Genomic DNA, 22,093 nt, shown 5'->3' on the forward strand with positions numbered 1-22,093 from the left:
CTAACAAACGATTATTTTTACCTTAATGTAGATTATTTGTTAAAAGAGTACATTAAAAATTATTAATAGTATTTATGGATTAGTATAATGTCACAAAATGCCTTAAAATTGAGAAATAATCATCATTTAAATAGTTATGAATACTTACGTACATTACACAGTGTTGCTACATACAAATTGAGGTCCCATTTGCAAGGAAATATGACACATTATGGACAAAGTTTTATCTTATGAAAAGTCAGCTAAATATGATCTCAAATACTATGTTCCATACATCGCTACAATCATAGTTTGAAAGTATCTTTTATAACTTATACTGTCTTTTCTCTTTTGCCTTCCTTATGGATATAATCATATTATAATCATTATTTAATAAATTACCTAGAACGATGTCACCCCCGACATTATAAAATACCGATCTTTAAACACAATATGATGGCCAGCGCCATGCCGCGCCGTCCTACTTACTTATCCACAACTCAGACCACCCTATTGATTATTATTTTATTAAAACACTGCCGTTAAAAATGTTTTACTTGTAACAAAAAAAAGGTGATAAATACCTCTGATTTGTGTTATTTTTAAGTTTTTTATAAAAACAAATTTGCTACAATACATTTTGGCATTACAATAATATAATTCACAACAGTAATGCTTAACCAAACAACGAAGTGAAGTTAAGTATTCCATTAAAAAAAACGAACGCCATGCCGCGCCACTCCGACATTACTAACGGTCCGTTATTAAACATAAAATACAATTTGATGTTTTATTAAAATAATTCGTGAGGGAGATTTTTCTTCATTATATGGCAACACTGTTGCTAGGAGGCGAAAGTTACCGAACGTTTTTCTATTGGGTGCCGAGTACACCCGAACGCATGATTAGGTCACGTGGTACTTTTAGAGTCTTCGTGGCGTAGCTTGTTCAGCTGCTCGTCGAAGCGGCTGTCGGACGGTCGCTTCTCAGCGAATCTGCGTACGATGTAGCGGCCATTTTTGTTCTTAGTTCATAATAGCGTGCATATATTTTAATGTATATCGAAGGACATATAGGCAATTTTCGCGATGACTATCATAGTCTTTTTAATAGATACCTCAGCTTCTATGAACCAAAGAGCTTATTTGGGCGGACGCCCGACGTTGCTCGATGTAGCCAAGGGCGCTGTGGAAACGTTCGTAAAGGTACGTGCAGTGTCATCGACTCGTCAACCGCCTCGTTTTTGTGATCGATTTGTTTATCGCGTGCTAGTGTGTTGAACTGACCATATTTATTTCTTAGGTACGTCAACGATCCCCTGAAAGCAGAGGCGACAGGTATATGCTCCTAACTTTCGAAGAGCCACCCGCGAACATCAAGGTTAGTATATCAAAGTGAACACGTTAACGAGAAATTCCTTATATTTTGTGGATAAATAAGTTATTGCGCCGGTCCTGTGTTGTCTTTATATGAAGCACTGTAATCTGTAAGCCAGAACATTTACATACTTTGAAAGTGCGAATTTACTGAAATAGACAGCACGACGTAAACAGGACGAACCACCGCCGTTGCTGCCTCCGCGATAGCGCTCGTTCGCTACTGCGCTCTCGTCGCAACATCTTATTGGCCGAGGCCGTACACAACGAAATGGCGTTTTGGGAGGGAAATTCAAAGTGACTAAAAGTGGGAGACTTATTAACACGATTATAATGTTAAAAGTGTAGTTCTCTCATAGTAAATAATTATATTATTCTACCTACTAACCTTGTTGACAATAATGTCTCTATAAGTAGTTATGTTATGATTTATGACTCATATATCAATTTATGTTTAAGCATGTGCCTTAATAAAACCATTCAAGTTAGATTTAGGTTACACACCATTTGGAATTTAGTTCATTTTGCATTTTTTTTAGGCTGGTTGGAAGGAGAATCTGGCTACATTTATTAATGAGTTGAAGAATCTGCAATGTTTGGGGTTGACTACTATGGGTGCTGCTTTGAAGCATGCATTTGATGTTTTGAACATAAACCGCATGCAAACTGGCATTGATACCTATGGTCAAGGGAGGTGCCCATTTTACCTTGAACCTTCTGTCATTGTTGTGATCACTGATGGAGGAAAGCTGTCAAGTAATGCTGGCATTCAGGAGGAGGTGAGACTTTTCATATTATTTATTATCTGCTACATACCTAATGGTGTTTTAAAAGAGGTTTTTGATTGATTAAAATTAGTACATTCATTTTCATTCTTAAGTTAAATTTTTTTTTAAATTCTATCACCTCATAATAAAATTCACATGTAGGTAGTTAAACTTTTTTAGAAACTTTATGTCATTGATATATGCAGCCATGTAAATGGTACATAATTATGTTTGTATGGTAAGAAATTCTTCAAATTTTTTTTATGCCGCATTGCAGAACTAATTAAAGTCATAAGAAATTAGTAACATAGTTATTACTGATATTTGCATTTCTTAGATAGAATCTTATTAGAAAATGACACAGGTAAGTAATTATAGATGTCATGATATTCAAATACTTTCAATGAAGAACAGTATTATATTTACATTGAGTATAAGTATGAATCTATAATTTTTTTAAACATAAATTTCCAAAGCCTTTTTGATAATTTGTTTTTGAGCTATACCATTTTTTTATATAAGACAAATAGTCTTTCAAATAGGCAAACAACATCTGTTAATTACATTTTGAAAATACTTTTTCTTTTTTAATTTTTGATCAAAATACCAACTTAAAATTCCTCCATTATTATGTAGGACAGAAAGATATATTTATCTTTCTGTCTCAAGTCAACCATCATACTAAACTCAAATTTTTTGTGGGTCTTGTACACAGTTTGTCCATATTATAGATATATTATACCCTAGAGATCCAACTACTGAGGCTGTACTTTTAACTTCGGGCCTACCATTCTGTCTACTTTACCCATAAGAAACTGGAAGCATTTTTTAAATTCGGTTTTAAATTTTGCTGAGCATTGTTAGACTTCAAATTTGTATGTCTCAGAATGATGGTCGCAATGCAGTGTCATGCAGCACTAAGACAGTGTGCTTTGTTGGTGCAACTCAAAATGGAAAATTATGGCGTTTCTCACCCGCGCCATTGTAATTAAGTTATTTAAAAAAAACGTTTATAGAAACTACGTAATAGTTTGGTGTATCTACATAATAGAAAAGCAATTTAACAAAAAACCCGGTACTTATATATAGTGAAGGGTTTGTTTGTACGCGCTAATCTCAGGAACTATGAACCGATTTCGATTTTTTTGCACTAATAAGAAGCTATATTACTCCCAAGCCTTATAGCCTTTTTATCCCGGAAAACCTTTTTTTGCTGGTGGAACTGCAGGAAATTAATAATATGTAAATACTTACTATAAAAATTACGATTGCACGTCCTCACATAACCATATAAGATCTCATACATTATTTTTAAGACAGCAGGTTGAGTTTCTTTGATTACTTTTGACAAACACAAAAACATTAAAACATTTTCAGAGACTTTTTCATTTAAAATATTAGTCAGATGATCAGGTGTTGTCCGCTTTGCTTGCATGAACGGCCTTCCCCAGAATGAAGTTATTACTGTATACTTTTTAGGACTAAAAGCCTAATATTAATCTAGGACATGGTCTGTCTAGGTACTAAAATTCATCAAATCCGTCATCGGTTCCTCTCTTCACTTTTAACAATAATTAATTAAACATCGCAAACTTTCGCAATTGTAATATTAATAAGAAATAAGATCAGAATGTAGAGTACAGTTTACAGTTGAGGATTTTGAAGCAATTATTACGTCAATTTAAAAGATTAGTGAGTAAACTTCAATCTAATATCTCAGTTCAAACTGCGTCACTCAGTGAGTAAAATGACATAATTAATTATCAAAGTATTTCACTGCGATATATTGATGTAAGTATTTCTGTATGTTTACTAGCGTTGCTCAGGCGCAGTAAATTTATTCGAGACTAATTAATATGTTATTCTAATTCTTAAAATAATTACTTATTCTTGTCACTCGTCCTTTTTGTAATAGAAGTTTTTTAACACTGGTAAACGAGCAGGTAACCTGTACATGATGGTAAGTGACCACCATTATCTATTATTTTAAAAGAACATAACACCTACACAACGCCAGGAATTTTTGGTTCGTTTTCCTACCTATAAAGGAATGGGAATCGAAAAGGGCGAGGGGCTTTTCGATGGGTCGCAGTTTCTGAACAATTGAAAAAGTAAGGAAGTGTAAGTACCTACCTAGCTAAATCAACGCCCTTCTAGTCAGTGAATGAAAGAACTATCAATATTGGAGGTATTGCCTTGATTGTTTTTTTTTATAGCGTATACTAAATGAAACCTCATTTATCATAAAATATTAGATTTTTCGTGTCTGCATCTACTTTAAATCTATACTATTATATAAAGCTGAAGAGTTTGTTTGTTTGTTTGTTTGAACGCGCTAATCTCAGGAACTACCGGTCCAAACTGAAAAATTCTTTTTACGTTGGATAGCCATTTGTTCGTGGAGTGCTATAGGCTATATATCATCACGCTATACCCAATAGGAGCGGGGCAGTAATGGCTAATCTCAGGAACTACCGGTCCAAACTGAAAAAATCTTTTTGCGTTGGATAGCCCTTTGTTCGTGGAGTGCTATAGGCTATATATCATCACGCTATACCCAATAGGAGCGGGGCAGTAATGGCTAATCTCAGGAACTACCGGTCCAAACTGAAAAATTCTTTTTACGTTGGATAGCCCTTTGTTCGTGGAGTGCTATAGGCTATATATCATCACGCTATACCCAATAGGAGCGGGGCAGTAATGGCTAATCTCAGGAACTACCGGTCCAAACTGAAAAATTCTTTTTACGTTGGATAGCCCTTTGTTCGTGGAGTGCTATAGGCTATATATCATCACGCTATACCCAATAGGAGCGGGGCAGTAATGTCTAATCTCAGGAACTACCGATTCAAACTGAAAAAATATTTTTGTGTTGAATAGTCCTTTGTTTGTGGAGTGCTCAAAGTTATATATCATCACGCTATGACCAATAGGAGCGGAGCAGTAATGAAACATGTTGCAAAAACGGGGAAAATTATGAGTTTTGAGAGCTTCCGTTGCCTGCGCTGCGTAAACGGTTAAAGTTTTGCAACAATGATGTATGACGGGAATGTTTCACTTAAAAAGTTCTAAAAAATATATTATAAAACAAAGTCCCCCGCTGCATCTGTCGGCCTGAACGTATTAAACTCAAAAACTACCCAACGTATTAAGATGAAATTTGGTATGGAGACAGTTTGAGACCCTGGGAAGAACATAGGCTCCCGGGAAACTACTACTTTTATAACGGAAAACTTTAGCCTGAAAAACTTTATAACGCGGGCGGAGCCGCGGGCAAAAGCTAGTATACTATCAAATAATTAATATATTTCTGTCGGTTTGCTCAACATATGTTCTTTGGCGTATCTCACCGAAACCAATTAAAAATAAAACGGATTCTTATTATTTTGACTTGGCCATATCCATGTATTGCTACTAATCTTACTATCAGCAGGCGTACTGCTTACGATTAAACGAGCGACCTTAATATTAGCATTTCATTGATTACTTTTATAAATACAGGAATCAAGCTTAAAATGCGAATAAATAACAAAAGTCAATATTATTGAGGTGTTTTGATAATTGATATTTTTTTAAGATATTAAATTATCGTCATTATTATAAATCATCTAGATTGAGTAATGGTTATTGTTATGGATACATTCAACTTTTGTGTTCGTAGTACGCCGAAGTGACAAACATTAAAAAAAATAACAACCTTATATTGCATCTTTATCAATGCTAGTAGTCTAAAGAATAGCTATGAACTAAGAGTCCATATTACTTCACTTATCCTGAAAAAGATTATATTCAGTATTGATAGTTATAATATCGTAATTTTTTTTATTGCTTTTTATGACGAGACGAGTTTGCCGTTCGCCCGATGGTAAGCGATACGACCGCCCATAAACAGTAGAAACACCATCCAACACCTTGAATTAAAAAGTATTGTCTGGCATTCGACTGCGCTTGCCATCCTGAGACATGGGATTTTAAGTTTATGTCCAGTAGTTACACTGGCTATAATGTCCTTCAAACCTAAATCCTTAATACAATGGTTTAAAATCGTTTCAAATAGTGAATCTAATATAATATACGTTTTTTATACATGACTGAATAAATATAGTATTAACTGCAAATTAAGTAATTTGTGGCTGAATTTTAAAGTTGGTTTATATGTCAATGTACGTAACCTACAATGAGTTAAAAATTCATTTCCCCACAAACCCGAGCCGAGATAAGATATGGAACGCGCGTTTGACTGATACTATAGCTACGTATGGGGTACTTAATAACTTGAACCGATTTCACTTTGTGTTCGAAATAATTTATAGGATTAAAAAAAATATAATGTTAAACGGGTACGCATGTGGTTGCTTTTTCAAAATTCATATATTATTTTGACATTGTTAGATACCAAAATCACAAATCGCTTGTTTTATTATGTTTTGATTGCAGTATGTCCCATCTTTCCGTTGTCACGTGCATACATACATATAAATAAATAAGTTTCTATCTATATTCTATATTGATGCTTTAGTTTGTTTGAAAGCGCTAATCTCAAGAACTACTAAACCGATTTTGAAAATATTTTTTAAATATTAAGCTACATTACTCCTGAGTGCTATAGACTAATTTTTATTCCGGGAAAATATTTATCCCGAAAAACGTTTTTTCCGCGGATGGACTTGCAGGCAAAAGCTAGTAGAATAGAAATTACGGCTTACCAAGCAAAGTATAGCCGATTGATTAATAATATAGGTATACCATCAGTATCTATAGGGTACTTCCCGGCGGCCTACACTCTTGAAATATGACACGATGGAAGGTCGTGTGTCATAAGTGAAGAAATGATGACTAGACTATACAACATTTTACTCTAGAAATTAGAACATTGTATTTATCTGGTACAAATTAAAGTAAATAAGTGTGGATTTTTCAACGTGCGATAGTAAGGGCATCTATATTACTCGCTAAAATAATTATTTCTTAGGTGACAGTCCATAAGTTTAAAAATTTTGAAGATTTTCATTCTCGGCTACTGGTAAAAATGTACAGTCGGCTAGAAAATAAATAATTTTGACAAACCTTTTTAAAACGAATGCGACCTCTTTCATATAAGTATTAGAGAGTCTGCTCTACGTGGCTGAGTTTGGAGTAGGTACCTACCTTTAACGTCAGATAGCCAAAAACTAATTCCACGAATAAATATTGTCAACCATTATTTTTTAAGATGATAAGGATGTCTTGATAGTTTATAATTTAATAAATAATTATTTCCAGGAAAACCAAATCTGCATTTGGTTATCATTATGATGCTTGAGCTAATATTTTTATTTTCAGTTTAATTTGCCGATGAACTGCCCTATACCAGGGTCTGAATTGACCCGAGAACCATTTCGATGGGACCAAAGACTATTTTCCTTAGTACTTCGGCTGGCTGGCACTCCTGCGGTGGAGAGGGACACCGGTCTAGTGCCGTCTGATTCTTCGCCCATTGACGCAATGTGTGAAGTAACTGGAGGTAATATACTATTTTTATATTCTATTTTTTTGATATAAGTAACAAAAAAATACGTTTATTGCGGTAGCTTACACTAAACATGAATTATAAGTATGAACAGAAATTATACCTTATTATGGTAATTTAAAATAAATGAATAAATTGTTTGACACTAAAAGCCTAACAGATATAACAGGCAACGTGTACCGTACACAATGAACAGTTGTTTGAGTCCGCGAGGGGTCCCATCTCAGCTTAAAATGCTGCAACATGGCAAACGTTGCAGCGCTGGTTTTCAGATGGTTACCTTGATATGGGTAAATACACAAGTGTAAGAGCCCTGCTTCATAATTTCGGGATTTAAGATTTCTTCCGTGGGATTGCAATTTTAATTTATGGTTCAAAGTTATTATTACAAAAATAGCCTTAACATTTTTGATCAGTTATTATCCTTATCAATGTTTTATCTATTCGATTCTCAAATTGTTAATAAGGAAGACCGTGGCAAAACACTGATAAGTTGAAATTAATAAACTATTTACATACATATACGATTATCAAACAATGTAAACATACTATATTACCGTTCACCAATGATTGAACCTGATATATTCTCAAGAAAAGACCCGAAATTCTATTAATTTCGTAACAATGCACGGTAATAGAGTTGTAACTGCGCACAAAAGTAATATAAGTGTGCTTATGTTAATAATTCCCCAGCAAATGTGGTTGCCATAATAAATTTTGTAACGACAAAACATTCGAAATGATATTGAAACTAATAATTAACGTTTAAAGAAACAAATATTTTCCCTTAGTGACGTACGCGTAATTATTTACCTAAATGTGAATTATTATGGGAATAATTTACCAGTATAACAAGGAACCTTTATGTTATTCCACAATATACTTTGTTTGACTAATTTAAAAAAGTTTTAATGGTTTCCGTGATTGTTTAACGAACATACAAAGTCCATATTAGAAACATTCACGTTTACAGAATAGTTATAAAAAGATTTACAATAAAATACCGCGAACTAAAATATAACAATCGATAACTTAAACTTCATACATCATTAAAGTAACGTCATGATTGTTCCTGCTGCTGACGCGGCACGCTCACTTCGCTCACCCGGCTCGCGCATTTATTTTTAGCCCTAATCAAAACTAACCTACTTAATAATGACGATGGTCCTAGATATTTATCGTCACTGTCATTGACTGCATCACTATCATTAAGCCACATTTACGGATTATTAAGGAGGTATAGTAGATTGAAAAAAAAAAAAAACGTATTTTAATAGTATTGCCTCTTACCCTATTCATCCTTATAAGTAATAATTGTTATGTCTGGACGAATATTAAGTTAGGAGTATTGCATTATCATGAATAAGAATGCATCCTCATACTAGTCTTATTGGAACCGATCCGGTTTTTGTTTAACTACAAGGATTTTTTCGTGACCCGCTCTAGTAGTTTCTAAAGGATTCAAGCCGTGCATGTAGAGAAATTACACAAGTTTTTTTTTCAATGGACTTGAAGAAATGATAATGGGCTCACTTTAAAGTAATTACGATGACACTAAGAAAAATGTATCTAAAGATTTTTATTGTATTGAACGAAAGAGTTGCAATTATCATCTGAGTAACAATAATTATTTTAAATGTTTATAGAAATTTCATACCTCCAGGTGATAGTACATAAACCCTATATAGAACCTGTCCGACAAGTTTTTGTATAGTTCACGTAGTGTCAAGGCATCTGTTGACATATGAATGTAATAATTTTACAATACGATACTAAATTAATGTGTTAAATTCTTCAACGCGGTACGTCGTAATTTTAAAAACTCTTATAGTACGGGATTGTTACTTTCACACAAATGATTGTTAAGTAACCGTTGAATAATTGTGCAATACAGGGTTTAATATTATATTAACGTGAAGGAAATCAATGTTAATGTTAATATTGAATATGTTTACTTATATCTAGCCTTCGATTTAAGCGACATAGTTTATATATCTAGTAACAGTTGATTATTTCTTCTTTTATATCATTCAACAACGAATGTTCCGATTCAAGAACTACTAATGAAAGCGCTTAAGAATAAATAAGTTACAATATGTAAATCTGTTAGAAAGAAGTGACGTCATGTCCAATACGGTGGGAGAGTTTGAAAGAGATAGAATTTATTATCAAGTTGACGCATATGCGCTGGCAACAAATATACCTTCTTAATAAGCGCATTACGCGTTACGACGTTATTCATTTATAATCGACTCGTAATGTAACACAGCGCTACATGCAACGACGCGTTCAACCCGCGTGTCTCGGCTTCTCCCGGAATTCGCATGGATTTCAAAAAAATACTCTTGCGCATTCGATCATTGTGTCTAGACTCTAGATATGTTTAGACATCCATGTTTGCACAAAGCAAAGCGACTACCGTACTTGATTTTAAATGCCTAAATACTAAATACAGCATAGTCGAAAACAAACAACTTGGACTTAATTACTAACTTGATACATCTCGGATTGTTGGATTATATAAAAAGGATTTAAATAATAATTAAGTCCATTTAATCTTTAAAAAGTCGCCTGCGCAATAAAATTAATAAATGGCTTAAATGCAAACTAAACAGGATAAGTATGCCTATAACTCCAGTACATAATTATAATTTAATCATGGATGAGATTAGCTAAAGGTCGGAGTCAGTGCCGCGACTAGACATCCAAGTAGACTGAGGTAAATGTACTGGTTACATGCGAGTAGCACGAACTAGCGCCACTTGGCCTTGTCAGTTAATGTAATGAATCTGCTTACATTTAAAGCATTATGTGTGCTACACAAGCTACGAAAACTTGTTGTTTTCACTTGCCACTTGCATTTTTTAACGTACCACTTGACAGCTCATACGTTTTTGTAATGAGAGCATGACAGTCACTCACCTACTGGTTTCTTTACGTATTGCCCTTATGGTTGTTTCTTCACAACTATCACAAGAACTCTTAGTAAAATGCTAGCTCTGCAAAGCATACTGAACTCAGACTAAAGTGCAACCATTCATTATTTACACTTTGAGGTTGGTGACGTAATAATGCGAAACGTTGCAAGTTACTTATTTTGATTTCTATCAGTTATAAATTAAAATTCAATTACAATTGACAAATTATAGATCTGTTAATAAAATCAAGTAAAATTTTAATAGCGAAGATAAGGTTTTCATACTTATCTTTGAGTTTGTTGTTATTATAAGAAACTAAATACGTTTGGTTGAACATACATATATCTTTTTTATCCGTTTATCATAACAAACTACTTAGAACGAACAGGGCGCCAAGTTTCATTGTTTACAAAATACTAAGATATTTATAGATACAGAACAAAACAGTAGAAAACTGAAAGCTAAGAGTTTTCATAAACGACAGCTTATATCTTGTGTGTGTTGAATAAACAAATATTGAGATCTCTCAATATTTGTTTATTCAACGTATCTACTTTTTCTATCCACCATTATGACCCATTTTATGTCATAAGTCTAAATAAAGTTGAAATCATATGATCTCAAATCTGTGACGTGATTACTATATTTAATGATGCATGGTCAATTTCCAGGGCGTTCCTACTGCATCACGTCACACCGCATGCTGATGCAATGCATCGATAGTCTTGTGCAAAAAGTCCAGAGCGGTGTGGTCATTAACTTCGAGAAAATGGGTCCAGACCCGCCGCCTATCGATGGAGGGACCAACAGGGAAGGCGAGGGGGAGGACATGAATCACGAAGGCGAAAAGGATTTGGAAAACGACGGCGAGAGGAATGGGGTAAGCTATAAAACCTATCTGATCACTCTATGCATTAAAATTTCTAGTGTAACGTTTATGTGGCTTGTTTTGGCTAAATTATGTTAGCTAAAATGTATACGCCTTTCAGTTAGACCTTAAAATTTTAGCTTCCGTTTTCAAATGCACAAGTTCTGTGCATTTTGCACTGAACTTTACTATTGTCAGATGCGATATCATATCATGTTTTAAATATGTTTTTTTCCACAGCGTTGGAACGGTGGCTCTTACCAAACCAACGCGAACCAGGCGCAGAACAGCGGCGCGCCCCAGGCGTGGCACTCGTGCCGGCGACTCATCTACGTGCCGCGGACGGTGGCGCAGAAAGGCTTCGCGGTTGGCTTCTGGCCAATACCGGAATCGTTTCGGTCGGACCCCAATGCGCCTACATTGGTAAGTATCAAAAAATTTGCATGTTTACGATACCTTTGTAGTTCGTGCTGTTCTACGTGTTCAATGTGCGTTATTTTCATTTGGACTCCTTTGGAGATCTTGAATTATCAATTCGTTTGAAAGTCTAAACGCTTATACTTAGCCCATTCGGTGCGAAGTGACTATAACCGATGATCTGCGCTTGCGAGAGATTTATAGGTTGTTCCACTTTGCAAGTTGTGGTATGAGGCCAGGGTCCTTCATATATTAGGAACCTAAGTCCTGTGGAGGGTTGTAAATCGAGCCATATTGACTAGCTGTCATGAGTCGCGTTCATTGATAACTGGTGTTAAGGATCCCTGACCATCTTCGAGAGACGACTTTCACTTTGTTTCTAACTGTATTTCCATCATACAGACGTCACAGGTGTAGTCTACTTATTTAAAAAATAATAATCAAAATTTATACTTTTTCCATACAAAGTAGTGCATGACTCGCCAAATTCTTACGTCTAATTCGTATGTCACTATTATTATTTTGATAACTTTAGAAATCCCATATTGTCTTTTTACTAAAATTAATAAATAAAAACAGAAATTATAATATGCATAAGTATTCCTTTAACGCTCCTCGCAGTGGGTTGATGATTATTATGAATGTAGTCTCGTTAGATTCGTCTGGATTTGTGGGTGGGGCACCGGGTTGCTGACGTCATATAAATCAATATGGCGTACCCACGCCATCATAATGACTGAATGAATATAATAGTAGGATGCAAGGAAAAATATCAACATCTGCATTAGTTTTGCTCATGTCATTTCAATTAGATGTTATTAGGGAAACATGTACACAAATGATAAGTATGTTTTGTAAATCATTTAAGGCTAGGTTTATTTATGTCGGTGATATTACTTTCTGCAATTAGATTATTTGTAGGGTTCTGTACCTCACAAGGAACCCTTATAGGATCACATTTTATTTATTAACAGCTTATTCATTTCCACTACCTACGATTAAAATAAATGCTTAGAAAAGTGAAATAAAAGAATTGTAAATAGCATTGTTATCTGTGCTCTCGTGGATAAAATATAAAATACCTACTTATTATACATATTATACTATTATATTACATTTTCCTCATTCTGAGTTAATTTTTAAATTATCCTCATTCACAAGTGAATTAAACACGTTTTATAATTCCCGCGTTCCAATGTAGTTCATGTTTGTCGATAAGGTTTTAAATTTAATGTAATAATTTATTTTAAAAACGTAGTACTGTATTTTTAAAATGGCATATACAATTGCTTACATATAATATTCAGATTTAGATATTTATTATTCATAGTTAAAATTGTTCAAATTTAACCTATAGATAGCATTCTAGATATTCCACATGAAAAGGCTGCCAAAAGAGCAAAAATAATTAGGTTCTACACTCTACTTTTCAATCCTCATTCCTTTCTTTATGCATAAAATTTGTAAAACGCACTAAACATGAGTAATTTTGGATGTATTAGCAATAATCAATTATTATCGAATGATGCATTTGTTTTGCTCCGAACACTGCAAAAGAAAAAATTTGTAGTAACGATAATAAAATTTCAACTTAATTTATTCTAGCCTCCCCGGTCAGCCCATCCCGTGGTGAAGTTTACGTGTTCGAGCCAGGAGCCGATGGTTATCGACAATCTGCCGTTCGACAAGTACGAGCTGGAACCAAGCCCGCTCACGCAGTTCATACTGGCTCGGAAACAGCCTACGATATGTTGGCAGGTGGGTTTTATCAAATTATTTGAAGACTGCTAGTAAATTCATTCATGTTGAATACAATTCTGTTTGATTATTTTGTTGCTTAGTGATCCCGCACACTCGATGGGTTTCAATGTTTGATGTCGAAATGTGTACCAAATTTGATTATCGAATAAAGAAAACAGGAAACAAGTAAAAAAAAAAAATTAAAACGAAATGTTATAATACGTATAGTCATTAACGGCAGGCATTTGTGTTTGATTCTTACCTTTATGGTATCAAATCACCTATTTTAATAGATATCTTGTGTATGAAACACAATATTGCCACCATCATATTTTTAACAATGGATAATTTATTAGTTGTATTTTTTTTTATCACTGATATACTTTTTACTGTGTATGTATTCCAGGTTTTCATAGCCAACAGCGGTTGCAAGAACTCCGAAATGAACCAACCGTTCGGCTATTTGAAGGCGTCTACGAATCTAACGTGCGTGAATCTGTTCGTGTTGCCGTACAACTACCCGATGTTGTTGCCTTTGCTGGACGATCTGTTTAAAGTGCACCGGTGCAAGCCTACGCCCGAGTGGAAGATGGCGTTCCAACACTATCTTGATAGGATGCCGGCTTACTATGTCGCGGTGAGTGGTTTCTTTGACCTCGGACTATTTTAGTAACTTCACATTGCTTCAGCTTGTGAAATGTGGGTGTTATAACATCTCTGGATATCTCTGAAAAGGGAAAAATAGCGTGATGCTATCTATGTTTGTCATTTTGGTGAAATTTACTTTTATGGAATGAAAGACAAAAAATTATATAAACATTTTAGTTTTTAAAAAATTAATGTTAAAATAACATGGAAAAAAGAAGACGACGCTATCATCATATAACTAGTATAGAGATGTAAGAATCTTTGTCACAAAATAAGTCCATTCAATGCTCTTCCAAAAAATCACTTAATTAACAAAAAGATATTATTAAACCTTTTGTACATGTTGGAATACTACTACCATTCATTACAATTAATTATAATTTCCAGCCTTTACGGAGAGCGTTAACGAAGATGGGCGCATCGGCACCGCTGTTGCAAAGTTTGATTCCGGACACGCAAGACAATTCGCTTAGTTTCTCTGTATTGAACTACTTGAAAAGACTGAAAAATCAAGCCAAGGTTGAGTTTGAGAAGTTGTGTGCTGACGTCATCAACAAGGCTTCCAGTAACAATAATCAAAAGGTAAATGAAGAGAAATTGTCATTGTTAAGTGTTGTTTTGTTGTGGATCTAAACTCGGTAATACTTAATTATTCGGAAAGTCTGGTAAGATCTAAAGTAAAATCGGTATGGAGGACAGTTTCAAGAATAAGAACCTACTGTTTGATAACATCGATAAATTCATATTTATTATGTTTATTGTTTTGATGCGTGTTTGGGCGTTAGATATTGAGACATGCAATGGAATTTGTCACATGATACACAGATGTTTTCTTTAAAACTTAATCATTTAATTAAAACTGATTAGATATCGACATGGTTTTGGAGGGCTGAATTAATAAAGCTATCTCACTTTTGAGTAGTATCATAAGTAGACATTTAAGGTATTGGTTTATTTAATAACAATACATGACCTGCTAATTCAGTTCCTGTTAGCTGAGTTAGCGCTGTTTGATAAAACAAAACTTAGCTGTCAAAATCCGCCATACAGTGTGACTTAAGATATCGTTTGAGATGTTGTTGATATTAATAAAATTAATTAATAATGGTTATCTAATGTTGACTTTAACATAACAGTGTCTCAGTTGATATCGCACTACAGAGCGAAATGGAATTGTATCTGTTAATACGGCCCTAAGTGTCAAGTTACAGTAATAATAACGAACATGATGATTCTTTGAGAAATATCCTCAGTTACACTTAGTTATATAGGCTATTTATATCATATTATGTCATGCATCACCAAATACACATTGTAAGAAAATAAAAAAGTTCTATATTCATTTGCTTACACAAGAGAAAAAATGGTAATAGATGAGTCACGTTGTCCGCTTTTGTAATGATTCAGACATCTTATGGAACTGCGCGCCTGTGATCGGTTACGCAAAATGTGCAAAGAGCCTTGAGAAAGAAAAAAGTCTGCTCTGTATATTACTCTTTATGTTATATGACAACTATTTCTTGGTTTTCTTTGCCTTATTTTTTATAATGTATATTTTTATGCATTTTAGGCGTCTTCTACAATATATTTTGAATACGCCGACATAATTCTAGCTACCGTCTAGGGCCACAATCTTTGATGTACTACCATCTCCAGGGCGGCGCTGCTTCGACAAAATAAAAACATACACATGAAGATGCCATATTTGACGTATTTTTATCTTGATTTCAGGTGGCTGAAAGCGTTCGAGTGATGCCCCGTTCGCCGTTGAAAAAAGATCTGACCACACATCCGTGCCTTCAAGACAAATTCTCAGCCCTCCGAGACCAGCTAAACGAGTTTGGCGGGTTCGTGGTCGGACTGTCAAGGGGCAGACATAAGGCGCAGGCGCACACATACCGGAATCCCTTTGATATACAGCGAAGAGATTTGTTAGATCAGGTTGGGTTAATTTTATTGGATAATTCATTTTGAATGTGCGCCGTGTGACTATTAACTCTGCCTTCGATATGTTTATTTCCCAAGTTGAAGCGTATTTATTTGTTGCAATATAAGAAAACTGAACTATGTGCAAATACCATATAAAAAAATTAACACACTTTTTACGTCATGTCAAAACCTCGTCGCTATTGTATGTCAGTAGTGTTATTAACAAGGACATAATGATAAGTTCATCTAAGTTTTCTTTATACGGCTTATTCCGACGACTCTCGTTCAATGTTATCTATTTGCATAAAGTTCACACACCCTAAGTATATGAATTTTATAGCGTATTCTAAAGAAAATCATCGCAGTAATAAACACTTTATTTGCTATTAATTTGACTTCACAATATTCTGTAATGTGTCAATGATTGTGTAGCTTCATCTATATTTTAGACTTTGCTTGACGGTGTATGGATATATTTGTTATTTCTGGTTTAAGGTTGTACGCATGCGAGCTAACTTCCTGCAACCGTCGCTAGCCCACACGCGGCTGGTGGACGAGGACAGTGTGCACTCGATGCCGGTGGCGCAAATGGGCAACTACCAGGAGTACTTGAAGCGCATGACGCCGCAGCTGCGAGAGATCGAGACGCAGCCAGTGCGACAGCACATGTTCGGCAATCCGTTTAAGATAGACAAGGTTATTGCCAAATATGAGTTACCGGTAATTATTTTAATCGATTGCAAAAGTGCCAGGTTTTTGTGCTTTGACGGTTTGTATGTTTATAAACTGTGCATAAAGTAGATGATAATTTCATTGAAATTTTCTTTCTATGGTATTACCTATGGGATTAGTGATTTAAATATTATTATGATACCATTTAATTATTTCAATTAATTTTAGACTATACGGAATTATATGAAAAAATATATATCAAATAGTCATATTATAGGTAAAGTAAGTGTTTTTATTTCGGTCTTGGTGGTTTTGTATGATTTTGAAGAATGTGTTGTATCGTTTGCAGCGCATGATGGTGGACGAGGCGGACATCGACCCGGTGGGCGGCGCGGTGCGCGGCGGCGCGGGCGGCGGCGCGGCGGGCAAGCGCGGCGCCGACACCCCGCGCGCGCCGCCGCCCAAGCGCAAGCCCGGGCCGCTGCCGCTGCACGTGGTGGCGCGGCGCCCGTCGTCGCCCGCCAGCCCCGCGCTGTCGCCGCCCGCGAGCCCGGCGCCGCCGTCGCCGCCGCCGCTGACGCCGCACTCGCCGCGCCGCGCTCACTCGCCGCCGCCCTTGCCCGCGTCTTCCCCCGCGCCGCTGGGGCAGTTGAGTCCGCTGAATCCTTTGGCACCATTGTCACCGTTATCGCCTGTGTCGTTGCGGCGACCGGCCTCGCCTCTAGCCCCTGTGCCTTCAGACCTGCCATCAGGAAGACCACCAGAGGTAAATAAATCATTTTAATATGAGCGAATTTAAATAATATTGTCTTTTTAAAATGTAATCTGTATAGGTAAATGAAATTTAAAAAAATCATAAATCTAAAACTAGAAGATTGTAGTGTTTTAAATGTTTAAAATATTATTATGTTTCTAGGAACCTCCACACGTGGATACGGGCGGCTCAGCGGTGGGGCCGGCTGCACCGCCCGCCTCTCCACCTGCAGTCGCCCCCGCCAACCTCCCGCCTGTTGTGAAACCGTTTCTCAATGGAGGTTCGTATTATAAGTGATAGATTTTGTTTGTTCCTATATATTATATAATTTACAAATATGTTTTGAAATACGCATGCCGAAATATTTGAAAATGGGTCTGAACATTTAGTACCAAATCTTCTAATTTGGTATCAATTTGATTGTGTTCTCCAGATGCGTATACCACAATGGGTAGCAAGATGCCGCGATCGCCGTCGCCGCCGAGCTCGCCGCCCGCCTCGGCGCCCGCGCCGCCCGCAGCTGCCGCGCCTGCCGTCGCTGCGCCCGCCACCACCGCGCCTGCGCACGACACGCAAGAGCTGCAGATCAACGCCATCCTGCAGGGCATCGCCGCGGAGAACAACTCGAATGCGAGGGGGAAGAAGCGGAAACGAAAGGTATCTGTTTATTATTTATGGATTTGCGATCTTTGAACTGTCGCCACGCGAATGTTAACTAAAATGTTTTCTGTTAAGGACTTCATAAAAAATTGTTTCGAGAGATATGGGAAAATTGTTCAAACGAATTAATTTTATTGCATTATTTACACAGCATGGAATTAACGGCCAATTGTTTTACTGCATAATTGTTGCATGTTTATTAATTCGGATCCGTAAGAATATGATGTTTGTGTGTAGCAGAGCGAGCGCGGCGGAGGCGGTGCGGCGGCGGTGCCGGCGGGCCCGGCGCCGCCCACGCGCGCCGAGCTGGCCGACATCAAGCGGCACAACCTCGACGTGCGCGCGCACGTCTACCGCGCCGTCCGGAGACCCGGCAGAGGTGTGCTATTATTATTAATTCGATTTTAATTATTTAGGTCAACTGAGACAAGAAAATTAAACACCAACTGCTCTCTAATTTTCATAAAATTTTCATTAGAACGGTTTGCAGACCGCATTCATGTATATTTATGTGTTATGTCGGGTTCCTTTTAAAAAAAATTACGTTTCGACATTGTACTGCAGTATGTTATTCACCCAGAGACATTCGATGTTAAGACACATAATGCCCAAAAATTGCACTAGATACAAACAACATCAATTGAACTCAACTCTCAACTTCATAAGATTAGTTTAGAATAAATAATATAACTATCAAATTAACATAATCATTTTATTTTCAGATTTCACAAAACTATTCGAACACTTAAAACAGTTAAAAGGCAGTGTGGATATTAAAAAAGATGTGATACGTGATGTGATTAACGAATCGCTAAGGTTTAAGCGGAAAGCGCTCGCTAAGTTACTGGAGGACTTTTTGGCCGGTTTAGAGAAGAACGGGAGTAGTGCGTCTGTCACTATGAAGCGGTACAACAACGCGGTCCACTACAGTAACTCGGCGCACAGCTAGTGACGAATGAAAATCGCGTGGTCCATGCCACAGTGATTAACTGTTCTAGAGCTCAAAAACATTGTAGAATATGTGACGCGATACCGTCAATAGAATTCAAAGCAATTACCGTATTACAGTGAGATCTCCCGTTTGCAGTTGTATGTTTAAGAAAAATTCCTGTTTCCGTTCTGATGTACTTCATTAGCCAAATGTTATGTTGCTCGAAACCATAATGGATTTACATTCAATTTCACCAAAATAAAAGCATTTATTTTTACATCGCGTTAACCGAATATATTTCGAATTGTGAATCTGCGGTACTTCTGATTCTGGGGCCTTATTTTCGTATTTGTTTGTTAACAATGAACTTTACAATTTTTATACAGTTTGAGAAATATTTACGTAGGAAATAAGGCCCTCCACCATCATAGTATAATTTGATAGCTGTTGTAATTTTAAATCGTATTCTATTTAAAATTATTAGCAAATGCATAGTTAAATTTACATATGGATTTTAGATAATTGTTATGTATAATATATTGCGCTTCATGTTTGCACAGTGATCGACAATAGAATATTAGAGATTTAAAGCTATAAATATTTAAGTTTTTAAAACAGTGATTCATTTGATATTACGCTTTGTAAAATAGATAATAATGGCCTTCGATGGTATTAATAAATTTAAATTGTGCACATACTGCGCACTGTCCCGAGTTTTGACGAAATTCATTCTGTATGGAAGCAATTTTGGACTCCAAATAGAATATCGTTTTCGGTACTTATATTTAACTATAAATGTTTGTCCATTCCATGTTTTTTTTTCACTAAATAGCCAAAAAATTTGGGTACTGCCCCACTTTGATCCGAAAGGAAGTTATGGTCATTTCACAGCTTTCAAGTTATACTAAGGAAGCACGCGTCACACCTGAAGGCATTGCTGAATGTGACTACCTTCTTGTCCGTTTATAGGCTTATTACATTATCAAGCAATATTTAAACAATTTGACGAGGTGTCTTATTTGTGCAAAATGATCGCGAAATTGTGTGTAATTTCGTAAATTGTAAATATTAATGTAAATATATTAGAATTATTATAATTACCAATGAAATGTATGTAGGATGCTGTTGGCATCGATGCGGTCGTTAGCGTGTTCGGATGTTATGAATTTAATTTTGAAGGACTGCGATGTCCAATAAACGTAATTTTGTATAAAAGACATTGTTGGGAAATTATTGGTGTATGTTTTGTGATCCGGCCACGCTAACTAATGTAAGGTCAATTGTAAAGTGTATAATATCATTTTTTAAATAAATTATGATCCTTATTGGATTTTTATCATGTGTTTTATTGAAGTGTTTTATGTAGGTACGTGAAGATACATACATACTTTACTAATATTGTTAATAACACATGTTTATGACAAGAAAGTAGCGAATTCATTGCGTAAGCTGCATGTTCGTATAATCAGAGTTTACCCAGTCTCCTAACCTAACCACTAATCACGAGAGTTCGTCCTTAAAAACATTGTTAATTTTAAGCCCAAAATAAACTGGGATATTCTTGAGAATGCCGGAAACGGGTTTTTAGCGATCTGGATAGTGAAAATGAATATTGTAAAATAAGTTATCCATAGTGGGGGCCCACAAAAATATTCTAGCAGATTTGTCCGCGTGAAAATGTTTTCCAGAATAAAAGTATCGCTATATATTTTCTCAGCATAAAAAGTAGCATAATATGTTTTTCACAGGGTCTCAAACTATCACCATAGCATATATCATCAAAATCGATTGGTGTACAGGTGTTTATCTCGTTCAGACAGGCAGATAGATGCTAGGGAATGATAGGGACGTGTCTTGGTTTTATTAATTATATTTTATAGAACTTTAAGAGGAACAATTCCGTTACACATGATTTATGCGTAATTCAATCGTTAACGCAGCGCACGCAACGGAAACTGAAAAGGAAAAAAAATTATCCGTTTTTAAATTTTTTATTTAGACTCCGCTCTTATTGGTCTTAGTGTGATGTTATATAGCCTGTGGCCTGTAGCCTTTACAATCCTATAATATTTTTTCATTTAGAATCAGTAGTTCCTGAGATTAGCGCATTCAAACAAATTTCAGCTTTTATATAATGGTATATTAGGGTAGTCTAGAATAGGGCATTACATAAATATTTCTTTGCGAGTATGGTAACCTAAGTAAGATACCTATAAAACAAAGTAAACCTAAAATGTAGAATTCGTTCTCAGAACATTTTTTGCCTATCAAATTATGTACCCAAAATTGTTTTTTCATCAACATATCAGTTCGTATTTGTCTCTATTCATCTTCAGCAAGAACTGCTATTATGCTAAATCCCAGTCAATCAAAATCATAAAACCAACTTTGAAGCCGCGCAGAGGAAAATGGTTGAATTTAAGGTTACGATAACTGACATCGCGGTACGGCATGGCACGGAGCAGAAAAATATATTTTTTTAAAAGATTCACGAGACATCACGTGTGTTTGCAATCATAGGATATTCAATTACACCGATGCTCATTTTTCGACACAGTGTTATTTTTTTAGTAGGCGTCCCTGCATTCTGCACTGGGAGAAACTGCGAATGGGATACTGAAATCCCCGGCTTAGCGACTGCAGGGGCCCGGAGATTTGAGGGGGATGGTGTAACAGAAGGTTAGGAACGCCTGGGACCGCTACAAATGTCCCCCACATGTATGGGTGTATATTAGTGCAATACAGCTTATTAAGTCACCAATGAAATTGCAAGTCGTTGTAAGATATGCCCTTCATCGGCGGTTACTTCTGTTGTACGAATCTGTGATGTCCAGGGTAGACTGTGGCAGCAGTGATACCGGACACGTTTAATAGTTGGCGTATTTTATTCGTGAATGAAATGTTTCATTACTCATTAGCGTTAGA

General features: G+C 35.9%; 1 protein-coding gene across 4 annotated transcripts; it reads left to right on the plus strand.

The window, feature by feature from the left end:
• Nucleotides 1-904: 904 nt before the first annotated feature.
• Nucleotides 905-20,504, plus strand: LOC115444968 (integrator complex subunit 6). Of its 4 annotated transcripts, none has more exons than XM_037442802.1 (16): nucleotides 905-1,184; nucleotides 1,282-1,359; nucleotides 1,895-2,134; nucleotides 7,445-7,625; nucleotides 11,221-11,429; nucleotides 11,658-11,840; nucleotides 13,440-13,592; nucleotides 13,981-14,211; nucleotides 14,610-14,804; nucleotides 15,954-16,163; nucleotides 16,647-16,871; nucleotides 17,173-17,589; nucleotides 17,740-17,857; nucleotides 18,011-18,234; nucleotides 18,475-18,616; nucleotides 18,960-20,504. In XM_037442802.1, the coding sequence occupies exons 1-16, from the start codon at nucleotides 1,068-1,070 to the stop codon at nucleotides 19,184-19,186; spliced, it is 3,150 nt and encodes a 1,049-aa protein (XP_037298699.1). In that variant the 5' UTR covers nucleotides 905-1,067; the 3' UTR covers nucleotides 19,187-20,504. The 4 variants fall into 4 exon arrangements, with proteins under 4 accessions (XP_037298699.1, XP_037298700.1, XP_037298701.1 ...); XM_037442803.1 differs by having other exon boundaries at nucleotides 18,478-18,616; XM_037442804.1 differs by having other exon boundaries at nucleotides 16,647-16,847.
• Nucleotides 20,505-22,093: the final 1,589 nt, after the last annotated feature.

The sequence above is a fragment of the Manduca sexta genome, chromosome 25, assembly GCF_014839805.1.
Source record: "Manduca sexta isolate Smith_Timp_Sample1 chromosome 25, JHU_Msex_v1.0, whole genome shotgun sequence".
Taxonomy (NCBI): Eukaryota; Metazoa; Arthropoda; class Insecta; order Lepidoptera; family Sphingidae; genus Manduca; species Manduca sexta.